Raw genomic sequence first — 14,410 nt, forward strand, 5'->3', positions numbered from 1 at the left:
CTCAGAGGAGCCCTGGTCTGGCTCGAAGCTTAACAGGGGAGTCCTATGAGGTGATTCATGTAATCATTTCAATACATTACATCTATGACAAAATTCTTTTTAAAGGACCCGTTGAAGACATCATTAACCTGACTCCTTCTGAAATGCAGTGATCATCCCAATTAAGTGGTACTTAAAATGCCAGCCTTCTGTTGTTGTGATGGCCCTGGCTAGCCCGATCTTGTCAGACCCTCTGAAGCTAAGCAAGATCAGCCCTGGTTAGTACTTGGATGGGAGACCACCAAGGAAGCCCAGGGTTGTGACACAGAGGAAAACAATGGCAAACCACCTCTGAACCTCTCAGGCCTTAAAAATCACTACGAGGTCACCATTGGTCAGCTGCGACTTGATGGCACTTTCAACCCTGACTGTTCCCTGGAAGGCCAGATAATGAAACTGAAGCTCAAATACTTTGGCCACCAAATGAGAAGGGAGCACTCACTGGAGAAGACCCTGATGCTGGGAAAGATTGAAGGTCAAAGAAGACGGGGACGGCAAAGGATGAGATGGTTAGACACTGTCTTAGATGCAACGAACATGAAATTGAGCAAACGTCAGAGGACGGCGGAAGACAGGAAGGCCTGGTGTGATCTGGTCCATGGGGTTGCGAAGAGTCGGACTCGACTGCGTGACTGAACAACAACAAGAAAAAGGCCTGACAAAACCCTTGGGGCTGTGCACTTTGCACCTCTCTGGAACCTTAAGCCATGTTTCCCTCATTCAGCCTCATCTAGAGACAACAACCACATGGCCCCAGCTACAGAAAGTCACTTAAATCCAAATAAAAAGGTCTGCATTTTACCATCATCCAAATATTTCACACCAAGGGAAGGCAGAAAGAGAAAATAATACTGTCTGCCTGTCTTGTCTAACAAAGTTTGAGTCCAGTGGCACCTTTAAGACCAACAAAGTTTTAATTAAGGTATGAGCTTGAAACCCCTTGAAACAATACTGACCTTAATAGGCAAAGAAAGACAGAGAGAAAGACAAATAGAGAGAGACACAAAGAGAGACTCAGAGAAACAGAGGGACAGAGAAAAACACACTCAGAGGAACAGAGAGAGAAACATACACAGAGGGATGGACAGACACACATGGACAGACACACACACACACGCACAGAGACAGAGAGACACAGAGGGGCAAAGAGACAGGAGCAGAGAGACACAAACAGGGGCAGAGAGGGGGGGTCAGAGAGACACACAGAGAGAGAGAGACACACACAGAGGGGCAGAGACACACACACAGAGGCAGAGAGAGACACACACAGAGGGGCAGGGAGAAACACAGAGGGTCAGAGAGAGACACGGAGGGGGGAGAGAGACACACACAGAGGGGCAGAGAGAGACACAGAGGAACACAGAGACAGAGAGACACACAAACACACCCCACCCAAAGCAAGCCCACCCCCACTGGAGTGGCCAAGCTACCCACGGCCTGGGCACCCTCGGCCCACTCCCCATCAAGCCCCCACCGCCATCAAGCCCCTGCTTCTGTGGGTGGGCAGGGGAAGGCACGGGGAGGCATGCAAATACCTCCCCACTCCGTGGAAGGCGTTCCCCGGCCAGCCCACTTAGGCGGGCGGGCCAGGGAAAGCCGGGGGCTGTCCAACTTACCTTGCTGCTTCCTGCTCCTCGTGGTCCGACTGACGGCTGCTGGGGGTGGGGCTTGCTGCACGTGCCCGCCCCTGGGCTCCTTACTGCCAGAGCACCGCTCTGGCAGGAAACTACCCCTGCTTGTATCTATTTATCTTTTTCAGATCTCTTGTGAGAGTTGCTGGAGCTGATCAGAAGCAGTGTTAGAGCAGCAATCACAGGCAACATTTTGAGCTCTAGAACAGAGATTTGTGCAGTTAGACTAGGGCTGTGTGAGTGATACTAATAAAGAGATTTGTTTTTCTCTGTTTGACATGCTCTGTCATTACAGTTGCCAACCTCCAGCTGAATTGCAACAAACCGGGCCACGGTGTATATGACTAAGTAAAACACTAAATCACTGTGTATAATTTTACAATTTTTAATCATTTTTATATTATGCTTAAGTATGAATTTATAGTATATTTATAAGGTAATTCATTGACAAAAATACAGCTTGATCATTAACAATAAAGCTCAGCAGTACATTCAAAAATAGTATAATTTCTATGTTGATATTTTAAGGCAAATAATGAGGTCTTTTTTAGGTACAAAGTCCCAATATAGTACACTTATCACAAAAGAAAAAAACAACTAGAGACAAACAACGGCGTTCTAGTAATCATTCCGTTTGCATACTCTTCATCAGGTTTGTCTGGTGTTGCTGATTCATTACAGTCTTGAAGTACTGAAGGCTGTAATAAAGTGACATGCTTTATTTTAGAGCCATTTTTACATACAACTTAAGAAAGTTTTCCTTTATAGTAAAGATTGTTTCATACACTCACCACTGTTTCAAGATTCTTAATACTATTTCATATAATACTGTTGGTACCACGCTATTGTGTTTAATTTCTAGAAGAAAACAGACAAGCACAATACATATTTTACAATTCTCTATTACGGTTATATTCTATAAGAAAATCAGAAGTGAGAAAAACACATTAAGAGTTACTGACCTGATGAGTGGGAATTGCCAGTATTAAACTACAATGTGACGAGGACTACAATACACTTCAATGGCAAGATTTCCTCAGTGTAGCAAACATATCCCCATAGAGAACTTAAGGACTATAACAGGTGTTTTAGTTTAAGGTAATTTATTCTATTTTAAAGGTATCCTAACTATTTATAAGAAGGAAGTGAAATCTAATTCCTGATCCAGACCTAATGGAATTAGTGTATGTAACCTGAAAATAAATTCAGCTTCCTTTTGTAGTAACACTCGAGACACATCAACTTGGTTGTATGGTTGAGGTCTGTAATGATACAACACCATAAACATAAAATCTGGTTTGTGTGCTACATCCATGAAAAGGGAAAGCATTGGAGCAGAGTCCACCTGGTTCCTGATATGGGATAGACGTTCCTGAATACGAACTCTTATTGGTCTTGTACTGATTCCTATGTAAACTAATTTACATAAACAGACACAGGCATATAGAGCAGTTACGGTGTTACAGTAGCTGAAATGATTAATTTTCACCTTCTCTGCACCAGTTGGAAGCCTGGGATTCTTCCAAAATTACAAGTGATCTCTAGATTACAGGTATCAGTTCTCCTTGAGAAAATGGCAGCTTTAGCGGGTCAGCTCCTTCCCCAAACTCATTTCTTCCCAGGCTTTGCCCCAAGAGCTCCAGGAATTTCCCAACTTGGAGATGGCAGCCCTATCTGTTATACCAAGAACTACAAGGCCCTGAGTTCTTTGTGCAAAGGCAGGAGAGAAGACCAGGAGTAAAGCACCATAAGACAGTGGGAGCAATTTATCCCCTGATTTCTACATGCATTTTTGTCACACTAGAGGTGTTACAGTAGCTGAAATGATTAATTTTCACCTTCTCTGCACCAGTTGGAAGCCTGGGATTCTTCCAAAATTACAAGTGATCTCTAGATTACAGGTATCAGTTCTCCTTGAGAAAATGGCAGCTTTAGCAGGTCAGCTCCTTCCCCAAACTCATTTCTTCCCAGGCTTTGCCCCAAGAGCTCCAGGAATTTCCCAACTTGGAGATGGCAGCCCTATCATACCAAGAACTACAAGGCCCTGAGTTCTTTGTGCAAAGGCAGGAGAGAAGACCAGGAGTAAAGCACCATAAGACAGTGGGAGCAATTTACCCCCTGATTTCTACATGCATTTTTGTGCCGCTAGTTTTCACTTCATCCCCTCCACCAGGTTTGTTTCAGTCCTTTTGAGATCACTTTTTCTGAAAGCCAATTTTGAGTCGGCTTTTTCCTTGTGTGTAATGTTTTTACTGGTTTTCTTTGTCCCACCCACTCACCTCCAGTCCATTTTTCAGTGATTGGACTGTCATCATTGTTAAACCACTCCCTCCCCCTCCCCCAGACAGTGGTTTCAATTTTTTAAAAACAAACCTAAAATATAATGCTGCAGTGATAGTGATACCACAAAAATATACAAGCAGCCAAAAAAAGAGGGGGGGAAGCCAGTGTACAATGCAGGAAACAAAAAAGGACACCACTGGCAAAAAATATATAACACACAAGCAAGGAGCATTCTGGCTTAGTGTATGCCAGCTTTTGAGACTGGGTCCCATTACAGCCATGCTTGAATAAGAATCATTCGAAACGCGGCAACAGGCATCCGGATTACGCGTCGGCTTTTTTTGGCTCAGAAAATTTGATGAATTGCACTCCAATTTGGACTTTGATATTGCTTCCATGCTGGCAATAGACACATGGAAAGACTGTGACTTGTTTCTGTTATGATTTATTATTGCACTTTGGCCTATTGATTTATATCATATTTGTTATGTTTATTTGAATTATATTATACTTGCTGTTATGCTTATTTGATCATTATATACTTGCTTACTTGCTTGTGTGTTATATATATTTTTGCCAGTGGTGTCCTTTTTTGTTTCCTGCAGTGATAGTTTAAGCAGATTCTCTGATTTCCCAACTTTCATTTTTTTTAAAAAAAGCCCTTCCCCTCATGGAGATATAAGGAAAAAGGCATATCTCTGAGAAGGCAGGAGACAGAGACTTACTTGTTTTTGTTTTGTTTTAAATGAAAGCTGGGATTTCAGAGAATCTGCTTAAACTATCATTACAACACTATAGTGCTATATCAATATTTTAGAGCCATTTAAAAAAAAGGGTGGGTCCTGTGATGCCACTGATAACAACACCGATGATGACAGCACCCTCCCTTGAAAATCCTCCTTATAAGCCACGTGTGGAAGAAAATAAACCGACTCCACAACTGTAAAAATGCACAGGGAGTGTAGACATGCAGAAGAATCACGTGCAAACTGATTTGTAGACTGATTTGTCTTTGTGGTTTGGCTGGAATTATCTGGATTGCTGATATTCAGACCAAGTTCTGGCACAGTATTAATGCAAATCTTCAACTTGGAAATATAAGGAAGTGAACTGAGAAAATGAATGCTGGGAAGTTTTTTGTTAAAAACCTAGCCCAATGGGAGCGATGTGTAATTGGAAAGCGTGCTAATACCTGTCCTAGCCTGACAATACAGCAGGCTCAGTGCCAAGTAAACAAAAATTAAGTCAATGTATCTGTACCATAAAATTTACTTGTAGCCATAGCAGAGGAGGAATGAGACTATCACAAGAAAGTCACAATTATTTGCTCATTTGTTATTTTGGTTTCCCCCCCGTGAGGTAATTCAGTTGAGAAATCGTGCCTTGTTCTGTGCTACCTGGTGGACTTGCAGTGCAATTCTAAAGAGAGTTATTTCAGTCTGGGCACACTGACATCAACAGGCTTGGACTAGAGTAACTCTGCATAGTATTGCACTGTTAATGGCTGAGTACAGGTTTCTAAATCAAATACTCTTTCTGCTATACCACACGTTCTCTTTTGGAATGAAATGAGGTAGGATCAATTAATATATAACTTAAATTAATATACAATTTCAGGAACAAGGATGCAATCCAGTCAAAAGGGCAGGTGCATAGAAGTACAGGCACACGTGTACTCCCACTGCCCAGTTAAAAACTGTGGAGCATTTGTATGTGTGTGGTGGGGAGGGGGGTGAGTGAAGCAGGATTTACTGTGCCAAACAGCTGATTAGTGGGAATCCAAGGGATTTTTTTTAACATGACTATTTATCTGTAGTTGTTTCTGTGCATATTTGCCTCTGACTGGATTGTCCTCATACTATTTAAATGAAATTCAGAAATTAAGCTGACGAAATGAGCACCGTCCTAAAATATAAAAATGTGAATCCCATTCCTTGGATCAACACAGAAACTGACCCCTTAGGGCCATATCACATTTTTAAAAAAAATACATGAAAAGTATGATAACCTGTGTGGAGACAGTAACATATGATGTTTACTTTGGATTTGATCAGGTGTGTCCTTTGTTTGATTAGGTGTTCTTTTGGTTACAGAGGTGTGGTGGTCATCATATCATAACCACATCATATGACAAGCCCTCGTTACCATTTCAGAAGAGATAGTGAAAACACAATGACTGCATAAGCAGGTGTGATATTGGTATTTCAGGTGCAGTTTTGGCATGCTCTAGATTCCATCTAAGTGGCCTACATTATAATATTAAAAATCTGTGCATAGGCTCACTTACTGAAAGGATTCAATTGCAGTGGGCTAAGATGGCTTGGCCTTGTTAGAATCAATCGTAGAATTGTTTCCTGACCCCAAGTGGTGATCAGCATTTCCCTGGGCATGTAAGAAAGGGCCACAAGAACTAGGCACTGAGGCAACCCTTCCTGCCTTCCCTCTCATGATCTGCCTAAGTTCACACAATCAGCATTGCTGTCAGATGGCCATCTAGCCTCTGTTGGAAAACCTCCAAAGGAGATTCACCACCTCCCAAGCAAGCCTGTTCCACTGAGGAACTGCTCTAACTGTCATGAAGTTCTTCCTGATGTTTAACCGAAAACTCTTTTGATTTATTTTCAACCCATTGGTTCTGGTCTGACCTTCTGGGGCAACAGAAAACAACTCCTCACGATCCACGTCCTTCAGGTACCTGAAGATGGTTATCATATGACCTCTCGGTTGTCCCCTCTCTAGGCTAAACATACCCAGCTCCTTCAGCCGTTCCTCATAGGACTTGGGCCCTTTCTTCACTGACAGCTTGTGCTGGAGAATCCAAGGAATCAAGCCTTAAGGATTGACTTTGCAGTCGCACTCATTCCTTCTGCACTGTGTTTTCCCCCTACAATTTATTTATTTGTGCATTCTATATGCATTCTGCATCTACAAGCAAAATCCACATTTTTTGAGCTAACTGGCTGCTTTGTCTAAGATGAAGAGAAAGGAAAACTTTTTTTTAAGCGCAGACCCAACCCCACTCTTCCTCCATGATTCTGTAAAAAGAAAGGGAAGGGAGGGGGAAATCCAGGCCCACACATGCAAGACTGACACATTTGGGAGCAGGGAATCCCCTAGTCCTTTATATTTACTGATTCCTTCTTATGTTCTCTCTGACTTTTAAAAAGTTTGCCTGAATGGGAGGACATGTCCTCTTTTGTCTTTGGAGAAGGAGGGAAAGAAAACAGAACAGGGAGGTCAACCTAAAGAGAGAGAGGCAGAAATGGGAGGGCAGCGGGCAGCACTTAAATGCCCACAGAAACAATTCTGCTTTAGAAAGGATTAATGATTCAAAAGCAGATGAGAAGAAAGAATCGCAGCAAAAGGAGTTTTGGTCACTGTGAGGCAGCAGTGTGCTGGAAGCCGCCTGAATTCAGATTCCTGTAAAACAAATGAAGAAACAAGAAAAAGCCCTGATACAAAATAGAATTGAAAGCGGGAGGAAATCCAGAACAGAAGAATAGGATGTGTTCAGAAATTGAGGCAAAATATAGGTGCAGAAATGGCCTTGCTCTCCAGACCCCCCACCATCATCGTTGCCCTCCTCTGGATACGTTCCAGCTTGTCTATATCCTTCTTAAATTGTGGTGCCCAAAATAAAACACAATATTCTAGGTATGCAAACTGAGCTAAAATAAATAAAATTAATTTCAACACAGATAAATGTAAATTTCTGCATTTAGGTAAGAAAAATCAAATGCATAATTATAGGATGGGGGACTTGGCAGTAGTATGTGCAAAAAGGATCTAGGGATCTTAGTAGACCATACACTGAACATCAGGCGTGTGATGCAGTAGCTAAAAAGGCAAATGTGATTTTGAGCTGTATCGACAGACATATAGTGTCCAGATCATGCAAAGTGATGGTATCGCTTTACTTGGCTCTGGTTAGACCTCACCTAGAGTATTGTGTTCAGTTTAAGAAGTATATAGACAAGCTAGAACATGTCCAGAGGAGGCCAACAAAGATAGTGAGGGGTTGAAGGAGCTGGGTATGTTTAGCCTGGAGAGGAGACAGCTGGGAGGTGATATGATAACCATCTTCAAGTACTTGAAGGGCTGTCATCTAGAGGATGGCGTGGAGTTGTTTTCTGTTGCCCCAGAAGGTCGGACTAGAACCAATGGGCTGAAATTAAATCAGAAGAGTTTTCGGCTAAACATTAGGAAGAACTTCCTGACAGAGCAGTTCCTCAGTGGAACAGGCTTCCTCGGGAGGTGGTGGGCTCCCCTTCTTTGGAGGTTTTCCAACAGAGGCTAGATGGCCATCTGACAGCAATGCGGATTCTGTGAACTTAGGCAGATCATGAGAGGGAGGGCAGGAAGGGTTGCCTCAGTGCTTAGTTCTTGTGGTTCTTTCTTACACACCCAGGGAAATGCTGATTGCCACTTTGGGGTAAGGAAGCAATTTTTCTCCATGCCAATTTGGCCACGGATCCTGGAGGTTTTTTGTCATCTGGGCGTGGAGTAGCAGTCACTGGGGATTGGGGGGGGGGAGAGGTATTTTTGAATTTCCTGCATTGTGCAGGGGGTTGGACTAGATGACCCCGGAGATCCCTTCCAGCTCTATGATTCTATGTGGAAGTGGAATATGGAGGGGACAGTATGGCCTCCACTCCTACAGATCTGGCATCCATTAGCAGAGGTTGCTCAAGGTATTTTGCTGTCCTGAGTAGGTACCATACATTGCCCAGTGCTACACCTGTCCTTTCTTCCCACATCACCAGCTGCTGGGAGAAAGTTTACAGAGACACTGGTGTGCTGCTGTTGGGGCTTGTCCTCCCAGGTGCTGCCAGCGTGGGTCTGGGAGCCCGTGACGGGTATAAGAGAAAGCAGTCAGCACCCTCACTGGATGGTTCTACCCCAAGCAGCCACTTGGGTCACTGGAGCAATGAATCGGCCTTTCCCGCGAAGGAAGCATTTCCGTAATAATGTTTCTAGATAGTCTGGAGTCTGTCCATCTCCTTTTTTTAACCACTTCAGTGGTGCAGACAGGAGAGCCACTGCTCTGAGAGGAAGGTTCTCCAGGAAGCCTGGGACATTTTGCCCGGGAAGTGAGCCTCTCAGCCTCTCAAGTGCTTCTTCCTTAGGAACAGACTCTGTCAATGCTGATTTAAGGATTTTGCCACATGAGCGACTCAGTAATCTAGCCTTTCCTTCTGCTTCTTCACTATGTCCTTGCATGAAAAGTCTCAAGTTCCAGCTGGCAAGCTGGACCCCATACTGCAGATTTCAAACAATTGTGCCCCTTGGGATTTGGGTGAAAGTGATATGCTGAAAATGAAGAGGGAGGTCAGTGCAGTGCCATTTCTCCTCAATTAGTTTTTAGAGTGCTTGCTTTTGTAACGCACTGTGGCCAGGTTAAGCCTGCAGAATGTTTGTTTTAATATATTCCGGTGTGCCTCATTGTCATGTTTTATAGCAAAAATGCCTGCACCGTTGAAACCTCATTGGTTTGAGACATAGAAACTATTTTGGATTTTTCCTAAAAGGTCAATATTTCCTCCAAAGCAAAAGGAAAGGTTAGTTTTATGGATCGTGCTGTGCTGCACTGCTTGTAATACAATCTGTACTGACTGGAAAGTTTATTGCTGGTTATTTCCTTCCTTTGCAATAGGCATTTTGCCCAAAGGGACTCTATTTTGCTTTATAATTGATTAGTTTGAAATTTTGGCGTGTCTCTCTCACTTGGAATTGTTTTGGAACAAACTGACAGGGTAGTTAATGAAGAATGTTTTTGTCACTGCAACTATGCCTTTTTTATTGTATGCACTACCTAACAACTTTTGCAAATTAAATAGCCAACTACTGTGTGTTGCACGAGTCAGTGTAATTTTGGAATGCTGCATTGTAGTAGCTGTGTCCAGTATTCCCTCTAGGCTGAGTTAGTGTGAGCCAGCTCACAGGTTTTTAGCCTCCAGCTCACAGATTTTTGTCTTAGCTCAGGAAGGACGGCTCCAGAGCAAACTACTTTATGCAGTAGCCAAATTGCTCGCTCACAACTTTAATGCCAGTAGCTCACAAAGCAGAATTTTTACTCACAAGACGCCACAGCTTAGAGGGAGTATTGGTTGTGTCATAATCCAACTCATACAACCCAGTACAGCAAAACTCATAAATTGTGCAGGGCCAATAGCCCAGATGTTTTGTAAATGCATGTGGAATAGTTTATGGTGCTGCATAGACCAGCAGTGTCTGGATGTGATGCTAGTTGTTCTCCTCCAGAATTGTCAAAAAATACTGAAACATGATTTAAGTGAAAAAATGTATAATCCCAAATTGCATGTATAGCGCGTAGTGCTTTCAGAACAGGATCTACAATGCAGTCCTTGCAATCCTCTCATTGGGCTGAATAAAACAGTTCCCATATCATGCATTATTGAGACCTAGTTACATATATTCTTTCGGCATGGGTATTAGAACAATACTGCACAGTGCAGTAGCATGATAGAAGAATTGAATTATAGATGTGTTTCTTTCAAAATATATGGCAGTTAGAGCATGCATGCACTTGTCCCAGCTGGCATAACAGCATTGCTGGATTGCAGTTATTACTGCTGTAATTCACCTTAACCCTATTATCTCTGGAATTCCATTTAATCAGTTATCTTATGTCTCCAGTGTTAGCTGACAGGGGTTTTGGGGGAGTGGGAAGATATGTAATGATTCAGCCAAAGTTGAACACAAACCCATTTGTAACACAGTGTGACAAAGTTTAAAACACATGCCTAATGCTTCCATTTAAACCAGTGGCTTAGACGTTCCTAAATGTTGGCTGAATGGGGTACATAGAATTGGGTCCTGGCAAAAAGATCTACGTGCACAAGGGGTGGCAATTTTTGATGATTCTTCCCTCCTATAGCAGTCCTCCCATTCCCCTGTCCCCTAGAAACAGCATTTCGGGTTGTACCGTTGCAGCAAGAAGGAGAGTGGTGCTTCTATGCTCAGCAGCCCTTCAATGCACAGAAGTTTTAAACAGGAGCAACCTTCAGTTTTTTAGTATCTTACATTGGTTTTGCAATGATATAAGCAAAAGATAATCTTTCTGTTCTAATGGCTTTGTGATTATTGTATGGAAGCGTTTTCTCTGTCTTCATCCTGTCACTCTGCCTCCCTTAGGGATGCCAGCCTCTAGGTGGAACCTGGGGATTCCCCAGAATTACACGTCATGTCCAGATGACACCGATCAGTTTCCCTGGAGAAGATGGATGCTTTGCAGGGTGGAATCTATGGCATGGTACCCAACTGAGGTTCCTGTCCTCCCCAGACTATATCCCCAAATCTCTAGGAGTTTCCCAACCTGGACGTGGCAACCCTACTCTCCCATCCCCTGCTGGTGGCTAGAGGGGACCTGGCAACCCTAGCCTCCCTGCAGCAGAAGGAGTCTTCCTCTTGAGGTGGAGCCAATAGAGGAAGTTACCACAGCTGAGTGGAGTGACGGGACACAAGCCGTTAAATATTATTGTAATTAAAGGTGTTCAAATACTGAAGGATACAGTCAGACGAATTTTTCCCCCTTCTGCATGATTGTGCATTGGCCAGTTGCCTCAGTTTACATATTTCAAATGTTGTATTTCTTTACAGATGGAACCATGGCCTTGTCTGTTTCTATTTTTGGAAGTGTTTACTTCAACAGTCCTGAGCTACCCAAGTGGAAAAATTGATATGGCCTGTAATTCTATGTTACCCATGCATGGGACCTCTGCTCCACAGGCCTCTCCACCGCTATATGCCATCTCTGTCTCTAGCACGGCATTTAACCCTGGTGATGAGATCACAGGTAAACCCCTATATAGAGTCCTTTCCTTTTATCCAATAAATTCTCTGTGATACTTTGATCTTGAGCAGTGAATAGCTGTTGTTAATCATTTATCACCCAATAGACAAAAGGAGTAAGAAAATTTTATGACTGCTAAAATTCTTTTTGGATTCCTGTCAGCAAGTAGAAATGTAACTAGTTCATAGGAATATTAGTCAGAATGAGTTTGCAAACACAGTGAAATATAACACCTCTTCAGATTATTATACAAAGGACTCTAAAAAAAAAGGATATGTGCAATTATGTAACTAGTTCATAGGAATATATGCTAGAATGAATTTGCAAACACAGTGAAATATAACGCCTTTTGAGATTATTATGCAAATGACACTCCAGAAGGATATGTGCAGTTGTGTCAATCTTACCTAAGGGGCAGAGGCAGATTCATTCTGAATAAGGCAAACGTATGAACCTACCCCTCATAACTGCTAAGGAGTGAGCATTTAGTCCGGCCAGAATAAATGCACATAAAAGACTTTGGGAAGTGAACATATAGGTGTGGGAAGTCTACAGATAAATGTAGGAAGGATTTCAGTGGAGAAAAACCAAAAAATTGGGATGAACAGGTGTGGTATGCTCTAAAGCAGAGCTTTGGTGATCCATTAATTTTACACAGTCGCTCACCAAAGCAAATGCTGAATGACAGCCCAGGTACTGCGTCATGTCCAGGTTAACACCAAGAGCCAGAAGTTTCTCAAAGACAGTCTTAAATCATACTGACCAGTAAGAGTCTTCTTTCAAGGAATGCCAGATAGTCCTTGCTGTTCAAATATGACCTGATGAACAGTCTAAATGCTTGCAAATAAGCCCTTACCTCAAGGGAAGGTTGCCCCAGTTCTGAATGGAGACCCACACTGGCTGCACAGCGGAGATTGTTTAATAATTTCACAGAAAATGTAAAAGAAAATTGTCAGTGTTTTCATTTACCAAGACAATCCTTATGGCTACTCCATAAAGGATAATAGGAATGACTGTTAGGTTAAAGACTTGAACAGCACCTGGAACATAGTTCCCACCTCCATTTTGGGAAAAATTTAATATGCTGTCGACACAGGTTTTTGCTTTTTTCCTTATGACTGATGGTGGCCCCCATTTTAGACTAGATGAGAAACGGATACCTAGAAACGAAAATTCTTTCACTTGTTGGATTTCTTCACCATTCAGAATTCATCTGAACACTGAAGGGTTTGTTTTTTTGGAGAAAACAATTACTTTAGGTTTTTTGTAGTTTATTTTCAGGCCTTCCTTAATGCAATATTCAGAGGAAATTTTTTTTTATGATCTCTGAACTCTCATCCGAAAGAGCAAAGCAAGTATCATTAGTGTAAAGCAGAACTGGAATATTGCAATTGGCCAAATGGGGTGGATGACAAGGCTCATTAAATAAAGCTGAAAGATCATTTATATATAGGTTGAACAAAAATGGAGCCAAAAGGCGGCCCTGCCTAACCCCTTAACTGAGGTTAAATGGCTTAGTTGTTTGCCACCATAGCCCCAGCAGACCTGAGCTGTGAGGGCCGCATGAAGTTGTTGCATGAGCCATAGCAGCCTTTTATCAATTGCGGTGGGCACTCGGTGCAAGAACTTGTGGGCACTCAATTTGCTGAGCAGTCGGGTTAGAACAGATAAAAAGAAGTACTTCTTCAACCAAAGAGTGATTAACACATGGAATTCACTGCCACAGGAGGTGGCGGCGGCTACAAGCATGGACGGTTTCAAGAGGGAATTAGATAAACATATGGAGCAGAGGTCCATCAGTGGCTATTAGCCACAAGGTATAGATAGGAACTCTGGGGCAAGTGATGCTCTTTATTCTTGGTGCTTGAGGGCGGCAGCAGTGGGAGAGCTTCTAGTGTCCTGGCCCCACTGCTGGACCTCCTGATGGCACAAGGTATTTTTGGCCACTGTGTGACAGAGTGTTGGATTGTATGGGCCTGATCCAGCCTGATCCAGCATTGGCTTCTCTTATGTTCTTATGGTGTGTCGGAACTTTTTCCAGATTCTTGTTCTAGAGATAGTATCAAAAGCCCCTTTCAGATCAATAAATCCTACATAATGAGAATGCCATTTGGGAAATTAGTGTATTTTTCTATGAGATGATACAGAACTAGAGAATGGTCCAACATTGAATTGCCCCTCCTGAACCCTATCAGTTCCTGGCCCAGACTGTCACCCTTCTCAAGCCAATCAGTTATGGCAGGGGCGTCGAACTCATTTCTTATGAGGGCCAGATTTGACATAAATTGGACTTTGTCGGGCTGGGCCATGTGTGTCATAAAATGTAATGTCAGGGAGCAGAGGTATAAACTTTATAAAGGACACAGAAAACCACAATTAAAGATATTATAGCAGCTATTCCATTGGAGCCCCACATTAGGGGCTAATATTTCTCTACAAATCTGAAGTTCCTTGAGTTTGTTGAACTCTATATTTTAACTGTGGTTAGTCCCAAACCTTTCCCCCGCCTAAAATATAAACAACAAATTTAAATGGCCTGAGCCTAGGATCCAGGGGAGACCATGAAATGGCTGAGCATTGCAAACTTCTCTCTCCCCCCCCCCCCCCGTCTTTTTTAAGGGGGCGGGGGCTTTTCGGGGTTTAG

At 42.8% G+C, this 14,410-nt stretch overlaps 1 protein-coding gene across 1 annotated transcript in view; it reads left to right on the forward strand.

The window, feature by feature from the left end:
- LOC107112229 (putative ferric-chelate reductase 1) overlaps positions 1-14,410 on the forward strand; it is a 27,610-nt gene that overhangs the window by 3,147 nt on the left and 10,053 nt on the right. The window contains exon 2 of the mRNA XM_015413327.1: positions 11,574-11,769. Within this exon, the coding sequence (XP_015268813.1) occupies positions 11,574-11,769 (196 nt within the window). The remainder of the gene's footprint in view (positions 1-11,573; positions 11,770-14,410) is intronic.

Source organism: Gekko japonicus, unplaced genomic scaffold, assembly GCF_001447785.1.
Source record: "Gekko japonicus isolate JY-2015 unplaced genomic scaffold, Gekko_japonicus_V1.1 scaffold70, whole genome shotgun sequence".
NCBI classification, from domain to species: domain Eukaryota; kingdom Metazoa; phylum Chordata; class Lepidosauria; order Squamata; family Gekkonidae; genus Gekko; species Gekko japonicus.